The following is a 26,970-nucleotide window of genomic DNA, read 5'->3' as shown; positions in this document are numbered from 1 at the left end:
AAAGTGTATGATAAAATGCCTCAAAGAAACCCAGTTTTCACCAAGCATTAGGGTGACCCATTTGTTATGTACTACAAATGGCCTAAACATGTGTTATTGGAAATTCTAACCTAAAAATTATGCACTACAAATGACTTAAACATGTGTTATTGGAAATTCTACACCTTGTATGGACAGATTAACCGTTTTTTAATAATGGTACCAGAGTCAAGCAAGAACCCAATATTTCAAATTAAAATCTTAGGAAATTCTAAACCTAACCTTTTCGTAACATGTTTTTATATGTATAACTAAGCTAAACGATGTTGATACACCTTGTAAAGTCAAACTATAATTGTTCTGTGTTTTAGTCAAAGAGTTATCTCTTTATATGCATTGCTTATACTTCAGTTTCTTTTTAATGAGAATTCCATTTTACGTTCCCTGCTATCCTTTTCTCTCTGATATCTTCCTAAACACTGTCAGCACATAACAGTGGTATTCAAAGCTTTTTAGTTACGATTCGAAAAACCTTCAGAAGTCTTGGCGTGATGGCGGGACTGATTCACAACAACCTTCCTCTTTTTTATGGCAAGGACTATGACGACTAGTGTGTAAAGATGGAGGCCATACTTGGGTTTGAAGAAGTTGATGAGGTGGTGAAGTCAGGTCTTCAAGAACCACTGAAAGATGTCTCAAAAGCTGTAAAGAAGAAGTATAAAGAAGATCGTCGTCTTGATTGTAAAGCGAGGATGCTTCTACACCAATGCATATCTCCAGCCATGTTCCAAAAGTTCTCGAAAGCTGCAACCGCGAAAGACGTATGGGACATTCTTCAAGATGCGTTTGGTAACTCCGGCAAAGTCAAAAAAGTTTGATTGCAGTCTCTCCAACGTCAATATGAGCTTCTTGGCATGGGAATAGAGGAAACTGTGACAGAATATGTGGGAAGAATCCAGGCTCTTGTCAACGATATGAGAGCGTGTGAGAAGAATGTTAAGGACAAGAAGATAATTGAAAAAATCTTGCCTACTCTGACTCCACAATACGATCATATAGTGATCACCATTGAAGAATTTAAAGACTTGGGAGGCCATGAAAATTAAGGAGTTGCAGAACTCGCTCGTAGCACATGAGTAGAGGCTGCTGGAAAGGAAGAATACAGAGATGGCTGCAACGCAGGCGACGAATCAAGCATTGCAGGCAAGATCGAAACAGAGTTTCAAGACTCGTGGTAGAGGTCGTGGAAGATCACATGGTAGAAGTGGTCGTAATGGAGGAAGAAACTCAAATTTTTCAGACCAGAATAATGAAGGAAATGTTGATGATTCAAAAGAAGGAAGCAACAAAGGTGGTGGATATTCAAGAGGAAGAGGAAGAAAGGGTTCAGATAAGCGAAATGTTCAATGTTATACATGTAACAAATACGACCATTACTCGGCTGAATGCTGGCATAATGAGTCTGCCAAGAAAAACAAAAATGATGATGTAGCGAACTTAGCGCAAGGTGATGGTGACTCTGATTCAGAACATGTGGTGTTGATGAACGTTGCATGTGGAATCAGAAATAAAGGCGGTGAAGAATTGATAATGGATGAGATAATGGAGGACATGTGTGACAGAAGTGCGAATTACGTGTTGCTTCCAACTACTGTATGTCAAACAGACACGCGTGGCAGCTGCATCGAATACGTGCCTCACATAGATGAAATGCGACATGCAGCGAATGGCATAAAAGACAAACGAATTTTGCTATCTGATAATCACAAAGATCAGGCAGAAACATATCAATGTTGGTATTTAGACTCCGGATGCTCCAACCATATGACTGGAAGAAGAGATTGGTTGGTTGAACTCGATCCGAGAAAGAAGAGCAAGATTAGTTTGCGAATGACAGCACAGTAATGGCAGAAGGCGTTGGCAAAGTGTTACTCACATGCAAGAATGGAGAGACTGCTTACATGGATGAAGTGTTGTTTGTTCCTACGATGAGGAGCAATCTATTAAGCCTGGGACAACTTCTTGAGAAAGGCTATACTATGTCAATGTACGAGAATTCAATAGAAGTCTTTGACAAAAAGAAACGCTTGGTGATTAAGGCCCCTCTTGCCAAGAATAGAACGTTCAAGGTAAATTTGAGTGCATCTGTCATACAATGCTTGTCATCTATGAATACAGAGGATGAAAGCTGGAAGTGGCACTATAGGTTCGGACACTTAAACTTCAAGAGTTTGAGTCTTTTAAACAGCAAAGAGCTTGTTAAGGGTGTGCCAGTGATAGCAATTCCTGAAAAAATATGTGAGGGATGTGCTTTGGGAAAACAGACTAGAACGAGGTTCAAAAATGCTGCACCCAAACATGCCAAACAGTCTCTAGAGGTTGTGCATGCAGATGTTTGTGGTCCATTTGAAGTTACTACACTCGGAGGTAATAAATATTTTCTATTATTTGTTGATGAATGGACTAGAAAGTCTTGGATTTATCTGTTAAAAGTGAAAAAGGAAGTATTCTCATGTTTTGTAAAATTTTGTGCATTGGTTGAGTGTCAATCTGGCATGCGGGTAAAGACTTTCAAAACAGATGGAGGCGGAGAGTTCAACTCTGGGGAGATGAACAAGTTTTGTGATGAAAAGGGGATAACACATGAAGTTACAGCGCCTTACACGCCTCAACATAATGGCCTTGCTGAACGAAGAAATAAATCTCTAGTGGAAATGACGAGGTGTTTGCTTAAAGGAAAGAATCTGCCGCATAGTTTGTGGGGAGAGGCAGTCACCACAATAGTTTATTTGCTAAACAGATGTCCTACGAAGGCTCTTGTAGATTGCACCCCAGAAGAAGCTTGGACGAGCATCAAACCTTCGGCAACAAACTTGAAGATTTTTGGGTCTGTGTGTCTCAAGCATGTGGCAGATGAGAAGAGGAAAAAACTTGCTGACAAGAGTGAAATCTACATACTAGTAGGTTTCCATCCCACTGGAGCATACAGGTTGCACAATCTAGAAAAGAAGGAGATAGCGATTAGTAGAGACATTTTGCTGGATGAAACAACAACGTTCAATTGGACAGATACTGAGGCAAACGGTGAAGGTGTTGTTTCTAGTTTACTTGAAGACAAGAGATCTGAAAATGTCAAAGAAGTCACAGTTAATCCAGAAGTGAATAATAAAATATCATGCAGGACCAGATTTTCCTCAACAAGGCTAGTTAACCACGAGGTGTTCATGGATAATGAAATTGACGAAACAGGAGGATTGACCCATCATGCATTCTTAGCTGATGCAGAACCTTTGACATGGGAACAAGCTATCAAGATGGAAGGATAGAGAGAAGCAATGAAAGAAGAGCTAAGAGCCATTGAGAAGAATGGAACATGGGAAATTATAGAGTTACCTAAACAGAAGCAAGCTGTTGAAGTCAAGTGGGTGTTTAAGACACAATTTAAACCATATGGGAGTGTAGCTAAATTGAAGGCAAGGTTGGTGGCAAAGGGGTTTATGCAAAAACCGGGAGTTGATTTCACTGAAGTTTTTGCACCAGTTGCAAGGTTGGAGACCGTGAGGCTTGTGGCTGTAGTTGCAAATCTGAAAGGATGGAGTATATGCCAGATGGATGTGAAGTCTGCGTTCTTGAATGGGCCCCTCCAGGAAGAAGTCTATGTTACTCAACCACCTGGGTTTGAGAAAATTGGTGAAGAATGGAAAGTTTATAAGCTAAACAAGGCTTTGTATGGATTGAGACAGGCACCTCGTCCCTAGAATACACACATTGATGCTTGGCTGATTAAGTTTGGATTCCGCAAATGTACAGTTGAGTTTGGAATCTATGTGAAACAAGATGAAACAAAAGGTGTGTTGCTAATCTGTCTATACGTGGATGACCTTCTTATTACTCGAAGTTCTGCAGAGGCAATAGAAGCATTTAAAACGAGGATGAAAGGAGATTTTGACATGACTGATCTTGGAAGCCTAGGATATTTCCTTGGGTTAGAATTCTTGCGAACGTCTGATGGAATGCTTGTTCATCAGAGTAGATATATTGGGGAAATACTGAAACGGTTTGGCTTGAAGAATTGTAACTGTGCAGATATACCAGTTGTGGCCAACACTAAATTGTCCTTGCAGAATGATGACAAAAGGGTTGATGCTACCTTGTTTAAACAGATTGTAGGGTCACTAAGGTATGTGTGTAATAGCAAACCAGATATATGTTATGGTGTAGGATTGGTCAGTAGATTCATGGGAGACCCCAGACAATCACATCTCACAGCTGCAAAACACATATTGAGGTATCTAAAAGGAATCGCAGATTATGGTGTCTTTTATCCAAAGAAGTTTGACGGCGTGAAAGGAACATTAGAAGCATGGAGTGATTCTGACTGGAGTGGAGATCAGATTGACAGGAAAAGTACGTTTGACTACATACTCAGATACATGGGAGCATCGTTTAGCTGGTGCTCAAAGAAGGAGAGTGTTGTAGCCCTTTCATCATGCGAAGCAGAGTATATAGCATCTTCAGAAACTACATGCCAATGTGCCTAGATCGAAACTGTTTTGGATGAGTTGATGGTTGAATGCTGCAAGCTAATCCGTTTGCTGGTAGATAACAGGTTTGCTATCAATTTGTCTAAAAATCCCATCTCACATGGGAGAAGTAAACACATTGAGACCAGATTCCATTACTTGAGAGAGAAAGTTAGTAAAGGAAAGCTGGAAATGGTGCACTGTTCCACTGAATATCAAATAGTCGATATGTTTACCAAAGCACTTCAACATACCAGATTTATAAAACTTAGAGACTGTCTTGGAGTTAAATCTTGTAGTAGTTTGCTTTAAGAGGGGAGTGTTGATGCACCTTGTAAAGTCAAACTATAACTGTTCTGTGTTTTAGTCAAAGAGTTATCTCTTTATATACGTTGCTTATACTTCAGTTTCTTTTTAATGAGAATTCCACTTTACGTTCTCTGCTATCCTTTTTTCTCTGATATCTTCCTAAACACTGTCAGCACTTAACAAACGAATGGTTAAATTGAACCAAGACCTCCAAATACTCAAATCACTAGTCAAACAAAATTTGACAGCAAAAGCAAAAGAAAACTAGACTAGTTTTGACTTCAAAATGTAATTATGCAGATCTTGATCCAGGTGCAATGCTATGCATGTATTCATATTCAGACATAATTATTAAGATTTTTACTCAGTATTGAAGCACATAAATGCATAAGATATACAGTAAATCATAAAATGAATATTTGCACCTAAAGAGTTGATATATTCTTCATGCACACGTTAATTCAGTTGCAACCATTTTTCTGTTTTTATTTTACTTCCTTAACCTATTAATTCAAATTTATATTGTTTGTTTAAAAATAATTTCAAAAATATTTAATAAAATAAATATAACATTTATATAAAAATTAAATTTAATCTTAATTTATTAAGACACGACTGTTTTACTAGCATACACTATTCACAAGTAAAGCAGGAGTTAAAAACAGAAGAAAAAAAATACCTATTTTTTCGTACAGAAATACAGTAAATAAAAACAAATATAAACAATAATGAAAACAAATACAAAAAGCATAGAATTGTCACAAATCTGATTCTTTTTAGTTTTATGAAAAAAAACATATTTTTTATCGATAATGATATTGTGACAACATTTTTTTAACAACATTTTAACATCATCTATGTGTCATTATGTGATTAGTCCATATTAGTGTTTATAATAATTATTATTGATTGTGGAGTAATTTTGGACCAATCACAGAATGACACGTAGATGACAACAAGTTGGGTTGGACATGAATAGTGCCTACCTCGATCCGCAAAAACAAATTCATCTGCTACCCACACTGGTACCTGTTTAAAAAAATACCTACCCCTATTTTAAAATCTACGGCAGGTACTGACAAATACTTAAAAAAATATATTTTTAAAGTTTTTAAAATAAAATTTGAATAAAATTATATATATATATATATATAATATAATATAAATTAAATTAAATATAAAATAAAATTTAATTAAATTTAACCTGATAAAATATAAATTAATTTTAATTTTAATTAAATTTAACTTAATAAAATATAAATTAAATTTTATTTTTAATTTTTGCGAGTAACGAATACCTGTGGGTACGAATAGTATAAAATACCCACTACCCGCAACTCGTGGGTACCAACTATCCATCGTGGATTTTATCCGTGGGTACCCATGAATGCGAGTTTTTTTGTCATCCCTAGTGTTGAGGATTACATTAATTACTAACAAAACCTAGTATTGTTATTAAATAGAAAAGAACATAAAGGACTTATCAATTTGCATCCCATATGCTCATCCAAGATGTGTTATGTATCCATGTCTTCATCAAGTTGTTTCTACCAAAATCCTAGTTGGAGCTGCACTATATGTATAATCGATTAAAACTTGTGCCTATGCTAACAATCATCTGCAATGTGTTGTGATGTGTTTTTGAAGAGAAAAGTTTTCAAAATTTGTATAAATGTTGTATTTAACCAATTACACTGTTTATGTAATCAGTTAAGTCTCGTATATTTTGAAAACTGTTTTGAAGCTAAGTCTTAATTGTCATAACGATCATATTTTCATATGTTTTGACTTGCTTGATGTGTGAAATCGATTACATTAAACACTTAATCAGTTAAGTCTGTTTGAATGTAATTCTGTGTAATACATATGTAATCAATTACATTATTTTAGTAATCGATTAAAATGCATTTATTATGTGTAATTCTATATATTGACGCATGCCACCTTGCAATAAAGACTTTTGATCATTTTAATCTTTCATATCTGATATCTGTTTGAAGGGAAATGAATTGCACATGCGACTAAGTCTCCAAGAATCAAGACTAAAAGAATTGGAAGAACTTAAGGATTCTTGAGGGAAATTTGTGAACATCATTGGCGGATCATTCTACTGCACGAATGAGGTTTTTTCTACATTGATCAGAAACTCGTTTGTACAATCTTGGATTGTGTTTCCCTGTACGTGCGAGACAGGAAGAAGAACTAGGTGTTCTTGTGACTTTGAGGGGAGTCTCAAAGGGTTGTTGCATTGAAGAGCGTTGGTTCTTCTACAGGTTTTGTCTTTCTATATTTGATTGTTGAGTTAGAGAGGTGTTTACATTTTGAGAGTGGTCTTTGTAAAACCTAAGTGTAAAAATTCAAATCTATATAGTGAAAGAGCTTTCAATCTAAGGTTTATTGGAAGAAACTGAATGTAGGCACTGAGACCAAATCAATATAAAAATCTGAGTTTGTCTTCTATCCCTTTAACTCTTTTTCAACATTGTTTTCATTGATTTGTTTTAATTAAAAAGATTACTCTAAAGATTCCAAAAATATAGTAAAAGAAAGAATTTTTATAAGCAACGAATTCATCGCCCCTATTGGTGTTGAGAAACAAGGCATATTATTTCTTACACCTCCTTCATATAAAAGAATTGCATCATTATTGTCAGTATCTACATCATCATTTAATTATGTTGCATAATCATCAAACTCAAAATTAACACGTGACTCATCATTAATACAGTTGCAACTATATCAAAATAAACCATAAGATTATTGAGCAAGTCATTAGTGAAAAAAAAAACAATTAAAATCAGAGCACTTATCCATAGTTGTATTTTTATGTTCCACATAAAAAAAATTCATCCAATATTTTAGAAGGATCATTAACAGCAAATATTTCAATCACAGGTTATAGAGGTTTAGCATGCAATCAAAAGTAATAGTAATTTCAAATAAACCAGTTGGAAGATCAAGTTCGGAGTAAAGCTAGATTGGTTCCTCCAAAATCACCTCACTAGTAGCAACAAAATCAATAGTTGAGTCAACACATTGCAAAGCTATTATAAAAAATGATGTCAAGATTAGTGCATGAATCTAAAACAGCAGTAGATACATCAATTTTCAATAGATCAAAAACATTAAAATGTACAGACAACTCAAACTAGTTGAAATAAGTTTAGAGAAAACATGTGTTATTCCATCATTAGCCACCTTATCAAGATCATTTCTAGACATTGAATCAGGGTGAATCAAAAAATCAGCACTTGAATTAGAGTTAGTAGCTGTGAACATAGCATGTGTTGCAACAGGGTAAAATTTTTAAGGATTCTCTAAATCAGCACTACCACTCATTCTAGATATCACAATTCTGGCTTCAGAAATTGTCTTGTCCATAATGGACCCATCATTAGTTACTTCCAACATTATATTCTGTTCATCATGCTCAATCTATCATAGAAATATAGGATTAGAAGGTTCTCACTAATGTTATGATTTGGGCATGAGGAACATAGTGTTTTGAATCTATCACAATACTCCCTTAAGGTCTCAACCATCAACTCCATAAGATCTTTCATATAAACACAAATATATAAATCAAAGACACAGATTTAAAATAATCCAAAATAAAAATTTTATTAAAATGACATTTGGAATCTAGAAAGAAAAAATATCTTATTATTAAAGGGTTTGAGGTCTACCTGTAGAGTCAAATACTCATCTACAACAAACATAAAAGAATTTTAAAGTAAAGATATTATGCTCACATAAAAACAAAAGAAATTTATGCAAATGAAAAACCAAACTATAGATATGACTTTGACTACTCACAAATTTGTGGGGGATGGACAAACAAACTCATGCGCATATATTTCCAATCTTGCCTTGCCCATAGGTTTGTTGGAAATGTTTTATTGATGGGTCTGTATAATTCCTACAGCTAGTTTTTTTAATGGTTATTTATGGCCATCGTGGTGCTTTAGTGTATTTGCTCTGTCCGTGTTGTTTAATGGAAGCCGTAACCTTCTTTGTATCTTTTCCTATTCGGTGTGATTTTTCTTTTAGAATGAATCCATAAAATTTCATGCATGTCGTGCATTTTGGTTCACCTTAAACTAATTTCATGTGCAGCTTTTTTATAGAGAATTTATGCATGTGCTGGAAAACAAGAGGGGTGAGGATGGATTTTGTTTTAAAAAATTAAATTATGTATAATTTTCTTAAATGATTAATGTAGAAAATTTCTTTGATTTTTTTGTCTTTCAATTAACTCTAGTTGCTGCCATTCCTATCTTGGATTCTATGCGGTGTAGTATTTAATTTTATTTGTCAATTAAAATTGCTGCTGCCATGTATTTTTGGTGCAATTACACTGGTGAAGGCCATTGGACTTTGAAGTATGTTCTCGAAAGAAAATTTTAGGTTGGAAATATAGAATAAGGTTGCTGAAAAACTTTAAAAAACGAACGCATGTTTTAGAAGAAAAAGGTGACGCATGAAAGGACTTTTGCATGCAGTGGGGTTCTGGAAAATGAATTTATTACAATGTTTTAGTCGTGAAAAATTAGTTTTAGCGCATTGATAATGGATGATTAAACTTATTTTTAGTACAATGTTTTAAGTCCAGTGTTTTAAGTCCTGGAAAATCGTTATAGGATCAATAATATTTGATGGTTAAAAATCTGTTTTGGTGTCTTCTTTGAATTATGAAAAATATAATGCAATTTAGCATGTAAATTGGAACGATTTGATACTTGACACTTGGTGTTTTTGTGTATGGTATTGGCTGGAAAAATTGGTATTAAGGGTAGTGATTTTAGGAGATGTTTTGACATATTTTGGTATGATAAATTGTTTAAGTTAGTTGTTGGAATATTTGAGATTGTTCGGTGAATATTGTAATTTTTTTTTGGATGGTTAAGTAATGATGTTGGCTTTATTTAGTAATTGAGAGCTTGTATTTTATTTATTATGTGATTTTAATAATTATGGGATTAATTTGGGATATGAGGCTTCTAGAAAATTGAGATAAAGAATGTTGTTTGGGTGTGATTTCACACTATTGTTATGTTATTTGGGTGTGTTATAAACTACTGCTTTGGAATGTGGGTGTGTCAGGATTTTTGTTATGTGGTTTAGGTGTGTTGTCATGCTTGTTTTGAATGTGGTCATGTTGCTTGATTACATTAGTGAGTTGCTTCGATGTTTGTTGAGTTGTTTGCTTGATTGTTGAGCTGTTTATGATGTTTCCGAGTTGTTGTAATGCTTGCCTAGGTATGTTGAGACATAGTTGATGTATTGGATGATTGAGTTTACTTTTGTGGTTGAGTGATGTTGTTTGTTTAGGGTGAAGCTAAAAGACATATTGATTGTTATGTCTTCTTGTTGTATTTCATTAATCTGGAGTTGTACCTTTTCTCTTGTGAGAGGATAGAAAAGTGGATCTCTTTGTGTTTAAGAGGCGGTAGAGGAGATGAGTCTTTTCGTCTGTGATGGGCAATATAAGGGTCTGAGATCAAGTGCTACTTTTTCCTCTTTCAAGGGGTTATAAATGGATGGATGTCTTGCTTGTAGGGTTTTGACTCGTGTTGAGTATAGTTCCTGGTGTGAACAACATCGAAGTTTTACTCACAAGTCCTTATGAAGAAAGGGAGATAGGTCCGAAGTTGCGATGGAGGACGACTCGAATCGCCCTGTATTGGTAAACAGGTTTGGAGCGATAGAGTATGAAAGATGACATATGATTGTAGTGATTGTTGGTGTTGGCATGGTTTGTGTAAAGATTACATATGATTGTAGTGATTGTTAGTGATGAAGTGGTTCATTTTGAGATAGGTCAAAGCTACGATGGAGGACCACTCAAGCTGTCCTATTTGGTGAACAAGTGTTCTGCTTGGTGAATATATGTCCTGTTTGGTGAATAAGTATCCTGTTTTGGTGAATAGGTTTTGGTATGGTAGAGTATGGAGGACAACACTTGTTTAATATTGTTTGGTTGTGATTATTGTTGGAGTGACTTACTCTTCAGGAGAACCTAGGGTCTTAGAGATTGTCTGAGGTTAGCGTGATTGGTTTTTGAAATAAAAGATTATATTAGAGATTGATTGACTAACGTAACATGTTTTGAAATGGGTTTTGGTGAAGGTGATAGAATCATAGTATTGACTTGATGATTAAGTTTTAATAATATCTAGTATTGATGGTTTGATGTTTATTCTGTTTGCTCACCCTTGCTTGTTTGTGTTTGTGTGATGATCGTATAACTCGTGTTGTTATACAGGAACAATTGATTCTAGAGATGTACCTTTAGATGAGTAAAGCGACGATGATTAATGAGTGTTTGAAGGAACTTTTGGGTTTATTGAACAACTTTGTTTATTTAAGGGTTAAATATGTTTTTAGTTTTTATACTATCAAGCGATTTTGGTTTTAGTCCCTCTTTTAAAGTAAGGTACATTTTAATCCTTCTTCTTAAAAAAATTTTGATTTTAGTCCTCTAAAATTAACACAGTTAAAACCCAGCTGACGTGGCTAATGGTAGAACACGATTTTTTTTTGAGTCAACTTTTCTCCCTCTCTCCCTCTTCTCTTCCCTCCATCTTCCACCCAACCTTGGGTCGCAAATGCATCATCCCGATTCTCCACATCCACTCCCCTACCCCCCAACCGTCCTCGTCCGGGAATCCGATATCGTTCAACACCACTTCGCCTTCCATCGTCGGCTCTCTACCGACGTTCTCCTTCTCCCCCATGATGCGATGCTCCATCGTCGCCAAGGTCTTCCGCTCGTCGTCTGTCGTTGGCGGCGAGAGCTTTCGGCTTGAGATAGGGAACATCAGCATCAGCGACCGCCGTCGAGCGACGACCAGCGAGGAAAAGCGCGGGAGGTCCTATTTAGTTGGTGTGTTCAAGTATTTAATCCACGAGGAGGCTGCGGCTGAGGTTGAGTTTGAGTTTGCGTTTGGTTATGTTGTCCAGAGAAGCGTTTCTGGCGAGAAACATGACAGCGCTACTGTGGAGGCTGCGACAGATTTTCTGTTGAGCTTAGCTGCTTGGCGTGGAGGAAGTAGCAATAGTAGTGGCTGGTTGAAGAATTAACGTTGATCGTCTTTCGAATACGATGTCGTTTTGAAGTTCTGGAATGTTCTTGACTGGGAGTAGTCGCCAAAGTGACATCGTTCAGGGTGGAGATTATGATGCGGAAGCCAACTGTTTGAGGGATGAAATTGGTGAAATGTTTCAATGGGTCTCGGCGGTTTGAGATGTAAATTAACAAAATACTTAGTGTAGATTCAGAATTTTATAAAATTTTAACTTGATTTTATTGTAAAGCAGGTAACAAGACGTAGCAGTGGAATACACGAGATGCATGCAATGGAGTACGTAAAGAATAATAGAGAGGAAACAAAAAAAAAACGTAAACTGAATAATACGACTTGTTTATTGATAACGCAGAGGTAGTGTTTTATACAGAGTAAGTAACTGACAAAACTAACGTAACTAAACTGAAACAGCTTGAATTAATAACTAATATTCCCCCTTAATTCAAGCTATTTTACAACAGATATCCCAACTTCTGATCTGAGAAATTCAAACCTAGTTTGGTTGAGAGCTTTGGTGAACAAATCAGCTAGCTGGGACTCAATTTTACAGTGTTTAAGAACAAATTTGCCTTGATTTACCATCTCACGCAGGAAATGAAACTTAACGTCTATATGCTTACTCCTCCCATGACTAATTGGGTTCTTTGCCAAGCTCATTGCCGACGTGTTGTCCATTCTTAATTTAAACGGCTCCTCAGATTGTGTCCTCAAATGCTTCAGAATCTCACATAACCATATCCCTTGACACACAACACTGCAGCTATGGTTTGTTTTTTCGAACTCCATGAGACGGGTGCATCATTTATGAAGAAAATACTGCCTGATGTACTTTTCCTTTCCACTTGGTCACCACCAAAATCGGAATCTGTGTATCCTACTAGTTTCAAAGCTTCTCTTTTCATGCCATATGGAAACAAAATACCGTAACCAGAGGTTCCTTTAAAATATCTCAAAACCCGTTTTGTTGCTGTCAAATGACTTCTTTTGGTTTACTCATAAAGCGACTTAGCAGTCCTACTCCATATGCCAAATCTGGTATGCTATTGCATAGGAATCTCAAATACCTGATGATTTGTTTATACCTTGTTTCATCCACGCTTTGCTCATCTTCGTCTAGTCTCAGTTTTGCATTCACATCAAGTGGATTTCTCGCAACATTGCACTGTGTCATTTTAAACTTTTCTAGTAAATCCTTGATAAACTTCTTCTGGTGCATAAACATTCCAGCTGCAGTGTACACAAATTCCATCCCAAGGAAATAGCTGAGTTGCTCGAGGTCTGTCATGTCGAATTCAGCTTTCATCGTTTCCTTGAATTCTTTGATGTCGTCTAAGCTTGATCCGGTTATCATTAAATCATCAACGTAAAGACAGAGAATCAACATGTTTCCTTTATTGTCCTTTTTCACATATAGACTTTGCTCAACTTTGCATCTTTCGAATACTTGGCTTTCCATAAAAACATTGATTCTCTTATTCCATGTCGTAGGTGCTTGACGTAATCCATACAATGCTTTATACAGTCTGTAAACTTTGTGCTTGTCTTCTTCTCTGCGGAAACCTGGAGGTTGTCGAACATACACTTCCTCCTCCAAATGACCATGCAAAAATGCGGACTTTACATCAAGAGAAAACACACACCATTTATAAGCACATGCAATAGAGATTACAGCACGAATAGTATCTAACCTTACCACAGGCGCGTACACCTCCTTAAAGTCAATTCCTTCACGCTGTAAAAATCCTTTCGCTACCAGCCGAGCTTTATGCTTCGATACTGTGCCGTCTAGGTTCAGCTTGGTTTTAAAAACCCATTTCACATCAATATATTGCTTATTTGTAGGTAGATCAACCATTTTCCACGTCTTGTTTTTCGCAATAGACCTCAGCTTTTCCTCCATGGCTCCCTTCCAGTGAGGTTGCGCCAAGGCTTCATTGACATCTACTGGTTCACTACCTGCAAGTAATGCTAGATGAACAATGTCACCTTCTTCATCCACTCCTGCATCAAAGAACATCTCAAAATCTGTGTAACGTGAAGGTAACACTGTCTGTCTTCTCGGTCTTGTTGATATCTCCGTTGAACTTGTGCGATTCTGGTCTCGGTTTCTCTACTGTCTTCTTCAACCTGTAATGGTAACTGCATCACAGACTTCGACATCTTCATGCTAGTCTGATCAATTTCCCAGTTCCAACATTCATCTTCAAGAAACACCACATCTCGGCTAATAGTCATTTTCTTCTTGATGGGATTGTATAACTTGTATGCTCTCGTTGAATGGTAAGCCACAAAAGTCATTGCTTCTCCTTTATCATCCAACTTTGTTCTTCTTTGCTCTACAATATGACTAAAAACCAACAAACCAAATACTCTTAGATGTTTGACAGAGGGTTTCATACCTGTCCACTTTGCATGAGGAACATCGTCTGGCAGCTTCTTGGTTGGACACCTGTTAAGCAAATACACGGATGTCACCACCGCTTCTCCCCACAATTCACGTATTACACCTTTCTCTTTAATCAGACTTCGTGCCATGTTCGTGATTGTCCTGTTCCGTCTCTCTGCTAACCCATTGTGTTGTGGGGTATACGGCGCTATCACCTCATGTGTTATCCCTTGTGCGTGACAATATCCATCGAATTCATGCGACGTATATTCTCCACCACCATCGGTTCTCAGCAATTTGATCTTCCTTTCACTCTCATTTTCAACTTGTTTCTTGTATCTCTTGAATATCTCTAAGGCCTCACTCTTCAGTTTCATGAAGTATACCCAGGTCATGCGACTAAATTCGTCTACAAAGGTGATGAAGTAACGATTTCCTGAGAGTGTTGGTGGCTCCAGTGGACCGCATACGTCAGAGTGAACCACCTCTAGACGTTCCTTCGATCTCATTTCCAGACGTGTCTTGAACGGTCTCCTTGTTTGTTTTGCAATGATACAAGCTTCACACGATTTATCAAGTATGATGAAATCTGGTAGACCAGAAACCATAGCCTTCTTGCTCAATTGTTGTAACCCTGCAAAATTTAAATGCCCATACCTGAGATGCCATTTCCAATTTTCGTCTTCTTTCACAGCCGTCATACACTGCATCTTAACCATGTCCATGCAGACCTGGAAAGTGCGATTCTTGCATATGTTGGTTCATAAAACCAGTTTCTTGTTCACGTCTAGTATCTCTGATTGACCCTTATTACCCATCGTCACTGTGAATCCCTTTTCCACTAACTGTCTGAGGCTTAGCAAATTACATTTTATCCCTGGAACCAATAGAACATCCTTAATCGTCACATGTGTTCCATCCTTTCTCTTTACAACCACGTCCCCGATGCCTTCAACCTGCAAGACGTTATTATCTGCCACCCTTACCTTGCTTTTCCTTGTTTCATCAACATTAAACATCCACTCTCTGTTACAAGTCATGTGATTTGAACAGCCCGAATCTAAGTACCAAGACTGTTTCACACGATTCAGTGCTTCGTCGTTTTCTGGAGATGTTGTAACCATTAGTACTAAAGGTTTTGTGTCTGATTCCTCCTTCGCCAAATGTGCTTCCTTGCCTTGATCCTTTTTGAAAGATTTACCCTTGTTGAACCAACACTCATAGGAGAAGTGTCCCATCTTATGGCACGTAAAACACTCCACGTTTCGTCTATCTTTCTTCTTGTAGTGATTATCGTTGGTGTTTCTTCTGTCTGAAGATCCTGGTTTGCTTTCCCGTCCATCAGCTTCTTCGTTCTTCCATTTCTTTTGTGCAAGATTATCGTTTTTCCATTTACCTTGTGTCGCTGACTTACCCTTCCAGGTTTTGAATTTCTTCTTTCCATCATGCTGCACTCTCAGTGCCTGATCATCCATTCTGATGGGTTCTTGGTCACAGAGCTTCATCTCGTAAGCCTCCAAAGAGCTCTGAAGCTCTTCAATCTTTAATTTCTCCAGATCTTTTGATTCCTTAATAGCTACTACAATGAAGTTAAACCTTTTAGGTAACGATCTCATTATTTTTTCCATAATCGACACATCATTGAGCTTCTTCTCTCCACAGCTTTTCATTTGATTCGTTAACGTCACAATCTTGTTAAAATACTCACAGATCTTCTCATCATCTTGCATTTGCAGTAACTCATATTGCCTTCTCAAGTTCTGAAGTCAAACTTTCTTGATCTTTTCACCACCAGCATGGCATCGACACAAAATATTCCATGCTTCCTTTGCCGTATTTGCATTTTGGATCTTCTCAAAGTGTGCGTCATCTACACACTGATGAATGATAAGCAGTGCTTTGTCATCCTTCTTCTTAAATTCTTCTTTCTGTTCTTCCTTTGTAGGTTTTTCTCCATCTATCACTGTGCTTACGCCCTGTACTCGAAACAATACCTTCATTTGCGTGTTCCATATGCTCCAATTCTTCTCTGTAAGAATAGGAAGGTTCGTGGTGGATAAATCTGCCATTAACGTCTTCTAACTGCTTCCAAGAACTCACTTCTTTACGTTTCTTCTTTAGTCAGCCGCACTGAAGCCAAAAACTACTAACACCTACAGGCCCTTGTTCTTAAACCAAGGCTCACTGATACCACTATTGTAAAGCAGGTAACAAGACGTAGCAGTGGAATACACGAGATGCATGCAATGGAGTACGTAAAGAATAATATAGAGGAAACACAAAAAACGTAAACTGAATAATACGACTTGTTTATTGATAACGCAGAGGTAGTTTTTTATACAGAGTAAGTAACTGACAAAACTAACGTAACTAAACTGAAACAGCTTGAATTAATAACTAATAGATTTGTTGTTGCATGATATATTCATTCATCTTCCTTGCATGAATATCATTTTCTGGAGCACATGAAGGTGAATATCATTTTCTGGAGCACATGAAGGTATAAAATCACTGAAATTGCATTCTTTTCCTTTGTTCTTCGTTGTTTCTATTGTTTTTACTTTACACTGCAAAACAGGAAGTCATTAAGTGAGAGATATTATGCATACTGCTTTATGTTGCAGAAAACTAATCCTAGTAAATTCTCTGCTTCTATAATACGCCGAAGCAAACAATTTTAATTTGCTAACCTTAATCCCCAAACAATTTTACTTCAACATGTACGACGCCTACGGTAAGCTCCTCAAGGACGCCGATAAGCGTTGGGCCAAGATTTATGAGAACGACGGTGTCGACTTTTTGAATAGGGTGGGGAGGTTGGGTGGAAGATGAACGGAAGAGAAGAGAGAGGGAGAAAAGGTGTGTAAGAAAAAAAAATGACCCAATGTCAGAAAAAAAAAAAGACATGGCATTCCCCGTTAGCTAGGTCAGCGAAAAATTAACGGTGTTAGTTTTGAAGGACTAAAATCAAAGTTTCTTTAAAGAGGAGGACTAAAATGTACTTTACTTTGAAAGAGAGATTAAAACCAGAACCGCTTAATAGTATAGGGACTAAAAGTATATTTAACCCTTTATTTAATAATGTAATGATTTTAGTGATTTCATTTGAAAGGTATATATTTTGACTATGGTTTAATTTAATTCAGATTAAATGAATAAGTTTTTCTGTTTTCTTCAATTTAAAAATATTTTAAATTTTTAGCTTCCACATTTTAGAAAGGTTTTATAACTTATTTGGGATATGCTAAATTAGGATGTTACATTGAAGAAGCGTTCTCAAAATGTCTCTGTATCTCTTAACTTTTTTTTAAATTAACATATAACTTTTGAATAAAGCATATTGTCCTTGACAGAAATGTATAGAATAAGAAAAACAACACAACAAACAAAAAATATTATTCATATATTTGAATTTAAAATGTTAAATATTTATTATAGCGTTTAGCATAATTTGTGTACTACGACATTTAGCGTAGTCTGTTTACCATATAATTTAGAATAATGTATTACGTTTAGGATATTGTTTAAAGATTTATTTTGTTTAACAATTTATCTTAGAGAGTCTTTTTGATAGATACTATTTTATTAAACAATTTTGTTAAACTTTAAAACAAAGAGTTGTAAATGATCTTATCTTAATTTAACATAATTGATGCAATGAGTTATTTATGGGATGACAATACAAGTGTAGGATTTTAATAGTACATGTTTCGAAATGGCAAATGAGTAAGCTTTTGTATAGATAGGGTCGACCGAGGATTGGGTTTATGGCGAGGGACGTACGACAAACACCATGTGGGTTTTGCTTTTCAGCTGTTCATGAACCAACTAGATGAGGTGGTTTGAAGAAAAGGAGGACCGGGTTATCCTATTAGTTTAGCCAATTTATTTATTTCTGTTATGTTAAATTGAATCAAAGATATACTGATTCTATTATGAAAAATATTTGATTTTACATTCAAATTTTAAAGTTTCCTTTCACTTTAATCTACCTTTTTTCTTCGTACTCAATGTATTACACACCTAGATAGTAGAACGTAAGTAAACAACAAATATCTTTATAATCTTAGTAATAACAAAGGATTTTGTTGGGGATAAAGGAGGTAATTATAAATGAAAGCGTGACTTCCAATTAGTCACTGCGTGCTGTGAATCAATAATAATGATATTTACTGCTGTGAGGCATATTTTCAGTACACAACTGATAAAAATCTCTTACAAAACCATATCCATAACGACTAATTCTATAGTCACTGCTAATACACTAATTAGGAAATGATAAATACAAAGTTTTAGGATTTATTATAAAAACAATTTTCTATATAAAAAAAAATATTCTTTTTTATTCCTTGGCCAGCATTTTAAAGACAGTTGCAAGCATTTTCCTTCATTTTGTATAAAAATTCTCTGTATAATTAGCACCTTCAGAAATTCCCTGATTATTATATATGGTCCCTACATTTTCTAAGTTCCTGAAACAGAACGATGTAAGTGTTTTCCATTTGACTCCTTTGCAAGCTAAGCAGCAGGAGGAGGAAGAGCAGGAGCAACACCGCCAGTGGTTGGCCTAATAAGAAACAAAGGAATTTCATTACCATATAATACTAATTAATGACATGATATAAACCAAACAAAACCTATTTATCAAAACCAACTAGCAAATGATGCAAACTTACAGCCCCACAAAAACTTTGAATGAATCATATATTCCCCATTGAGCTCCTGTGAGAGTTCCAACCATAAGAATACGAAGAGGTAGACCACGGGTAAACATACCCCATAGTCCAAGCTTCTTTACAGCCTGCATTTGGAAAAAAAATTCAGTACTGCAGGATCATATGCTCTTTCCATTAAACCTATGACACCTTAACATGTATGATTCTTTTTTCTTTTTCCTATTTTAATTTGTTTCCAATTAGGCAGGTTATTCAGACGAAATAACAAAGAAAGTCTAAAGCGTTAAAAGTACATAAAATCTGGCACTTACATCAGCAACGCTTGCCCCTTTGGAATTGTTAAGGAAAGAGACAAGATTATCAGCGGGATGGGAGACGACAGCACACAATATACCAGCCATGTATCCACCGACAATGCTCACACCTAGTTGCTGGGAATTGCTGCATTCATATTTTGGTTTGGAGATGACATGCTTGTAGATCATCTCAACTATGTTCTCAAAAGAAGCAAATTTCATCATTGTATCTGCAAGGAAAAAAATTATTTACTTAATAAGTAATGGTTTAGGTAACTGATTAGCAATTTTCCGAAGGAAATTATAGAGCAGAAAACACACACACACACACAAAAGGTATCACTGATACGATTTTGTACACTGACAAGTTGGCAGAAAACCAGCAAAAGGAAAAGAAACAACATAGAGACTCTTGACAAGCTTTCAGATAGTTCCTTATCTGGACTACCTAAATTTCACCTGTTGCCCCATTCTTTTACTACATATATACGACAATGCAATAAAAATCCTTCCGAATTTTAACAAGATAGGAAGAAAGCAAAATACCAACTAGTATTCTCCACAAGAATTAGCATATTAGCTAAACATTTAGCTGTCAAATTGAGACTCAAATTGCAACATATACAGAGAACAGGAAACAAACAAAAATAAAGAGACATTTTTTACTTTTGGAATTATCTTTAAAAACAGAAAAATAAATGACGAGAGCAGCCAATTCAGCCAAAAGGCACTTTATGTCCAACTGCGAAGTATAAGATGGGGAACTTACATGGAACCTGTCTTCCCCACAGAGGCATAATTCCCTTGTACAGCCTGAAATCAAATGAACATTTTATTCAAAGCAAATCCTATTAATAGTAGCTATTATGAGTAAAATGTACACTTCATAGTGCCGGATTCAGTATAGTTCACTTTTCCACACCTTCACGAGGTCAGCTCATTGTAACCATTGGATGTTGATCAGATTACTCAAATCTCAAATGTGTGTCCATTTATTGAGATATATTATGAGCTGTTTCATCTTGTTTTGAGTTGCTGACTGTGAATACATGGAAAAGTAATTGCAAGGAATCCAGAATCACAGCTTCACTCAACCTTCTTACCAAAAGAATGGGAAGATTTAAGTTAACAACAATTATAACATCATAAGCATACCCTGAGACACCTTCAGTTCTGACTAACTTTGGGAGTCCATCAGCTAGGCCTCTAGCAAAGCCAGGCTGAGTTTGAACTCTGACCTTCACAGCCTCAAATGGGCAAAGAGCAACATCAGCAATCAACTCAGAAGATGCTGAACCGGCTAGGTAAATCAATGTCTTGTACTTCGTTGCATACTCTGGACCAGCTATGTCAGAATAGTACTTCTTGAAGTACTCATACAATCCATATTTGAAGGCACCCTGTGCGCCGTAACCAACAAGGGTAGGTGCCCATCCGCGGTAAAAACCCCTCAGTCCTTGCTCCTTAAACATGACTCCAAATCCTGTGCTGGTGTTCTTGTACTTGACAGGGTCAATCTGAAAATGATAACTAACTTAATGTAAACAGAAACCAAAAGCACCAAATCATGTCAAAGCTTACCATAATTTTCGTAAAAATTAAATACGAATGCAATGTTCAAAAGACTAATTGGTCATACAAACACTGTGGCTGTAATCGTGGTTGCCGAAACTTACATATAGCTAGAATTAAAGACGCAATAGAATTGTGGGCACATAATAACTAGCTAATTTTGTTTCCTTTTTTTTTTTTCTGCTCTCACTTTTGACTACAAACTCTTATTTCTTGCTGTCAAAAGTGTGCATATGAAACAAGGACAACAGTTTTAAACTTATTTCATTTTTACACAAATATTTAGAAAGTGACATTTTTTAATTAAAATAAAAAATACTTTCTCAAATTTCATATTTTGTTTTGTTTTTATTCTTATTTCTAATTACAGAATATATCACTTTATTTTAAGAGATTCAATTCCATATAAAATACAAACACAAAAACATTGTTATGACATTTTCATGATTACAAGTCAAAAAGGACCATGAAAATAACAACAAACAATTCAAAATGGAAGGCTGTCTGACTGATGTGGTTCTGGGCTCCCTTGTATGGATTTAATTATAATGTAACATATAATTACATTCAAAATAATAAAATGCTTAAGTAAATTTATTTTTAAAAATATAAATTATGTCATGAGAGCTTAAAATTCGCGTGGCAGGAAAAAAGGGTGCATAAGGAGAGAACTTGAGGAGACCTGTATGTTGCATTTGACAACGTCAAGAGGCGTGACGGCGGTGTGCGTGGGGCCACAGCTGAGGATTCCTCCGATGGTGCAAGCACCGTAGAACGCCGGCGAAAACATCTCTATTCTGCGTTTCTCACTGGGAGAAGGAACCGCGAAGCTTGAAGCTTCAATCTTCTTCTGCGGCGGAGAGGGACAGGAATAGAGAAAGCTCGGAATCAGAGAATGGCGCCCCAAAGTTTCAGAGTATGAAGGAGCCATCAAGAGGTGAAACAGTGACAGGTAGAGATCAATTCAATGATACTGTTTGTATGTGTGTAGGAAGAGAAGAAGAAAATTTTGAAGGAGTTGTGTCTGAGTTGTTATGCTCTTACGATGAAACCTTCTTTGGCGGGTTTTTATATATCCAACTTCAACACCTCGGAAAGTCACGGAGAGACTTGACCACTTCCTTGATACGAAAGAAAGAAAGAAAGATGATCTAAATTGGATTCTTGATATCCAACAAAATAATTGGGGTAGTTCCTTTTCCAATGTGAGAACTGGATACGTGTCATTTGTTTAAATTTATTATTAAAAGAATATTTGAAACGGACTAATCATAGTTTGTCACGTCAAATACTTGTAAGTGAAGCTTATTTTAGTCATGTTATAAATGCTCTCACTAAACCAATTGACGCTCGAGGAGAAATTTCAGNTTCGGAATCTCGATTAATAGAATCTCCCATTCTCGGTATTATTTCAAGACGTTCGGTATATGAGCCTCTCCAAACAGGACTTATTGCTATTGATTCGATGATCCCCATACGATATTAAAATGTTGTAAAAAAAAATTGTTTTTTTTTAATAGTAATTATTGGAATAGTTGTTAAATTTCTTTTTTCCTCTTCCTATCTATCCTTTATCCTATCTTTTACAGGAGTTATTAATGTAATGAAACAATTTCTGTCTCCTTTTTATTCTGTGTTTTCTTTAATTTTATTTTTCTTAATATTCTAAAAAGTTTAGACATATTATTTTAAAAATTAATTATATATGTTAACCATAATAAAATTAATATTAATAATATTTATTATACTTATTACAGAATGTTATTATTAAAAATATTGATTCATTTGTTAATAATAGTAATGACAAATGATATTATTATAATAAAATTGGAATTAAATAAAGAAATACAATTTCAATAATATTATAATTAATTTATTAAATAATACGATATGAATTTATTTAACTCGTAATTTTTTATAATATTTCAATTTTATTATGATTACTATTATTATTATAAAATAATAGTGATAGTAATGATAACTATTAATATTATTAATTATTTTATTTTAAATGTTTGAGTTTATGATAAAAAAATTATCAAATTTTAAAAGAAAATATTCATTAAGTTGAAATTAATATATAATTTAAATGAAATCAACTATTTTTACTTTGTGTTGAATTTTATGGTTTTAAAATAATTTTGATTTAATGATTTTTTAACATTTATTAACTAATTAATTTAAAATCAAAGTTTACATATTAGATTAGTGACAACAATGAGTAAGTTATTTTTGAGGTGGACTATGATTGTTCTCATTTTCATTCTGAAAGTAAACAAATCATCTCCAATACTTGATGTTTATGATATTTGTGCTCTATTCTTCTCTTATTAAATAATGAATTATTTCTTATAAATATTTATTAAATATTTTTTAGAGAAACGATGTACATAATATTATTCAAAATTAGATATCAAATTTTTTATTAACAAAGAAATTATAATTTTATAAATTTAAAAACTGAACTACTAAATATATAATAGTTATTTCACTTATTTAAAATGAGAATATATACAGAGGTAAGATAGATTATGCACATAATTTTTCTTACCCTTATATTTATTTTAAAATGTGGATTCGAGTAATAATAAATATAATATATATATATATATATATATATATATATATATATATATATATATATATATATATTAGTTTTACAGGATAATTGTATAATTGAAAATATTGAAATACTTTGGAATTGGAAAGTCTAAGAACCTGAATAAATTATAGATATATGTATATAATTATATTAAAAAGGAGGGGTATTTCATGTTCTAATATTTTCTGCTGGTCTCTTTTTTCTAAAAGTTAAAAAAACTCATTTTTAAGAATGACTTTCTTTCTAGACCTCAAACTTTCATCTTTTCTGTCTTCTCTCTAACTTTTTCACATACTGACTCAGTACATGTCTCTTTAGGTAGCATCCATGTGACCGCGACGTTGATAGCTTCCTGTTCATCTAATTAGATTTTCGATCTTTGATCGGTAAGTTGTTCTGCTCTTTTTCTCCACTGTTTGAACATAGGACAAGTAACGATGTTAGGTGCTGGTAACGTTCTTCATTTTCCTTGTCCGTTCTAGCTCTAAGAGCTGTTTCTGCCACCACTTCGGTGGTTTGTAGGTTTTGGCTACACCCTTGCAGTGAGAGGTGCCATAGAGAATGCTATTGTGAATTTTACTTTATCCTGTGCGATGCGAAAACAGGTAAGGGAAGCTAGGCTCTTCTATTTTTATTTTTTTTTTGTGGATTGTATTGTGCGTGGGCTGAAAGTGTGTTTAGGAACGTGAAATTTATGCCAGGAAAATTTGTTATGTATTGTTGTGGTTGTTTGCATGCAAATTGGGGGTTTTTCTGGGAACAAGGGTGTGTATTTCGTTGAGATTGAAATATAAAACTGATTTAAGATGATGAATTGTTAAATTGAGTGTTGCTTGAGGTACTTGAGATGATTTTGGATGTATGATATTTGTTAGAAGAACAATTGCTAGTTTAATTAAGTTATCACTGGTTTAAGGATAACTGAGAAGAAGTGAGATGGTCAAATTTAACAAATTGGATTGGAGGTTGTTCTGGATAGTGGGAATAGAATAGACAGGTCAATTAGAACTTATTTGGGTTATTTCAAGACTCTAAAACTGTGAAAAAAATGGTAAAACTAAACTTAGGATTCTAAGAGAATGTAATTGAGTTTTTAGACTTGATGACAATGTCTAATCACTAGAGAAAGAGGTTAGGAAAGGTTAAAATCATGTAAATAAGTTTAATTCAACCTGTAGAGTAAATTAGGGGTCTTAGAAGTTGGGGAAGAGGTCTAGAACGAATTTCAGGGTGTTGGGTTGTCAAAATCTGCAGAATTTAGCTTTCTCTGCAGACAAAATTCACTTAGCGCACAAGGGGGGTGCGCTGAGCGAATTATGTGAAGTAGATTGAGTGTTTTTGATGTTTTTGACGTTTTGGGGAGTTTCGGATGTCCGTTTTAGACGTTCTTTAGTTCGTTCTGGGGGTTTTTGACCCTTCCGAAGCCATTGGTGAGGGTCTTCAAGCTTTTTAAATTACTTAAGTGTGGGTAATAATATGCTATAAAGAGATTTGTATTAATAAATGATGTTTTTGTGAAAATATGTAATGTCTGAGTATGTATGAGTTGTTTTTATGACATGACTAAAGATTGTATGATTAAATTCAAGTAGTTTTTGATTTAAATCAAGGGTGATAATGTTGAGTATGATGCAACTTGAGTATTTAATTAAGATCTCTCAATGAGATCATTTTAGTGTTTAGAATGAATGTAAAAGACTTTCATATGGGGGGTTATCCCAACACTCTAATGGTCTTTCGTTCTCACTTAGAGAGGATTGACACATGTGGTGAGAGTAGTGGTTGTCCTAGGGTAGGCGCTATCACTGGAGGCCTATCACGCGGTAACTGACTAACCTTGTATGTGGTAAGGTGAAACCCATTGGCAATGACTTTGCAAAGTAGTAGAGGCCACCACAAGTGCACAACCCGCCCCAGATCGACATTCATTCTAAGTCCAGACGAGTCTAGTGAGTCATAACATGATAGTTAACCCTGTTTAATGTGAAATCTGATGAAATGTTTACTTGCTTGCTTGTATGCATACTGATATGTATATGTTAGTTATATTAGGACTTATCTTGCATGCTTTTCAACCTAGCTTACCCTTGCTTGTTTGTCTATGTCTTGTATGTTGTGTTTTTCTCTTTACGATGATCATCCACTTGGATGTGAGCAGAGGCAAATGGGGCTTCCTTGGAGCAGACGTTGGAGGAGACAAATGTTATTGATCAGTCTTAGGCATCTTAGATGTTTAGTCTCTCATGTCTTTTTGAAAGACTCTTATGTATGTAAAGTTTTAAATTTATAGTCTATTTTGAGATGACTGTAAAACTTATAACTCTACTTACATCCGTAAATTGTTCTATCATATTATGATGTTAATCATTCGAAATTATATTGTCATATATTTTGGGATGTTACAGAAAGTAAAAGAATAAGTGTTTCTGAAATTTATTTGAAATTAAATTATATTTGCAATGAAGTAGAATAATTTGTGTTACTATAGGTTGAGTGTCGACCATTCAAGTATGATTGCGTGCTGAGTCGAATGAATCGAGGGATCGGGTGCAGAACGAACTTCGTAATTGATCGGGTACGACAGTAGTTAAGTAGAATTAAGGTGTAATCAATACGGTAACTGCTATTGATAAGTGGTTAATGTTGACATTAATTGTCATTAAAAGGTAATTTAATATGTCATATTCTTTTAATACTTGTAAATAAAGGTTTAATTTCGAGGTAATAGACACATTTTTCCATAATTGAATTACTTTTAGACCTCCAGAAAAAAAAAATTGACTTGAGCATTGGAGTATCGACATGTCACCCCCTCAAACCAATCGGTCACTCAGAACATACATTTGTCCAGACAGAAGAGTTGAGCAAGAATCATCTTCATTCCAATCTAGCAAAAACAATTTATATTTACATATTTTGTGTAAAAGTAAATTTACTCTAAAAAGTACATGAAATTTTATCCATAATAATTTTAATTCGAAACGAGTTTTGATTCTAATAAATATTATGTTAATATAGAATAAAGGAATTTCGATCACTTCTAGATTATCGCAGTACCAATTTGACAAAACTATTGCAACGTGAAACTATTGCTGGTTGAATTAACAAAAAAGAAAATAGTCAAAGAGATTTCGGGTCAAAACTCTCAACTTTGTGCATACTACAACAATACGTCACATGCTGAGACACTTGATCACATTTAGTTCCGTAAGGTTTGGAAGTGGAAACCTGGGTGGTTGCCTTAATCTGACCACTTTTCAATTAGTATAATTATAAGTCTTATTTTACATTTTTAAATATTAATTAACTTAATATAACATTTTATTTAAATTAATATAATATTATTTAGTTATAATGAAAATATACGATCTTTTTAAATTTTTTAAAACTTTGATATTTTGAATAAATTATGATTTAATTAAATTAATGTAACTATAAATTAAAGTTTACATAAACAATATTAAATTAATGTATACAATTTTAATGATATATATCTATCAGAATTGTATTAAAAGTTGGATATTCATTTCACAACCTAT

At 34.8% G+C, this 26,970-nt stretch overlaps 1 protein-coding gene across 1 annotated transcript; it reads right to left on the bottom strand.

Moving 5' to 3' along the window:
• Positions 1-18,608: 18,608 nt before the first annotated feature.
• Positions 18,609-21,965, bottom strand: LOC106767566 (mitochondrial phosphate carrier protein 3, mitochondrial). Its single transcript, XM_014652491.2, has 6 exons — positions 21,512-21,965; positions 20,413-20,774; positions 20,027-20,070; positions 19,273-19,487; positions 18,962-19,086; positions 18,609-18,852 (listed from the first exon to the last, which is right to left on the bottom strand). The coding sequence occupies exons 1-6, from the start codon at positions 21,758-21,760 to the stop codon at positions 18,804-18,806; spliced, it is 1,044 nt and encodes a 347-aa protein (XP_014507977.1). The 5' UTR covers positions 21,761-21,965; the 3' UTR covers positions 18,609-18,803.
• Positions 21,966-26,970: the final 5,005 nt, after the last annotated feature.

This window comes from Vigna radiata, chromosome 1 (assembly GCF_000741045.1).
Source record: "Vigna radiata var. radiata cultivar VC1973A chromosome 1, Vradiata_ver6, whole genome shotgun sequence".
Taxonomy (NCBI): Eukaryota; Viridiplantae; Streptophyta; class Magnoliopsida; order Fabales; family Fabaceae; genus Vigna; species Vigna radiata.
Note: the sequence above shows the minus strand (reverse complement) of the source record. Positions and strands in the feature narration are given on the sequence as shown.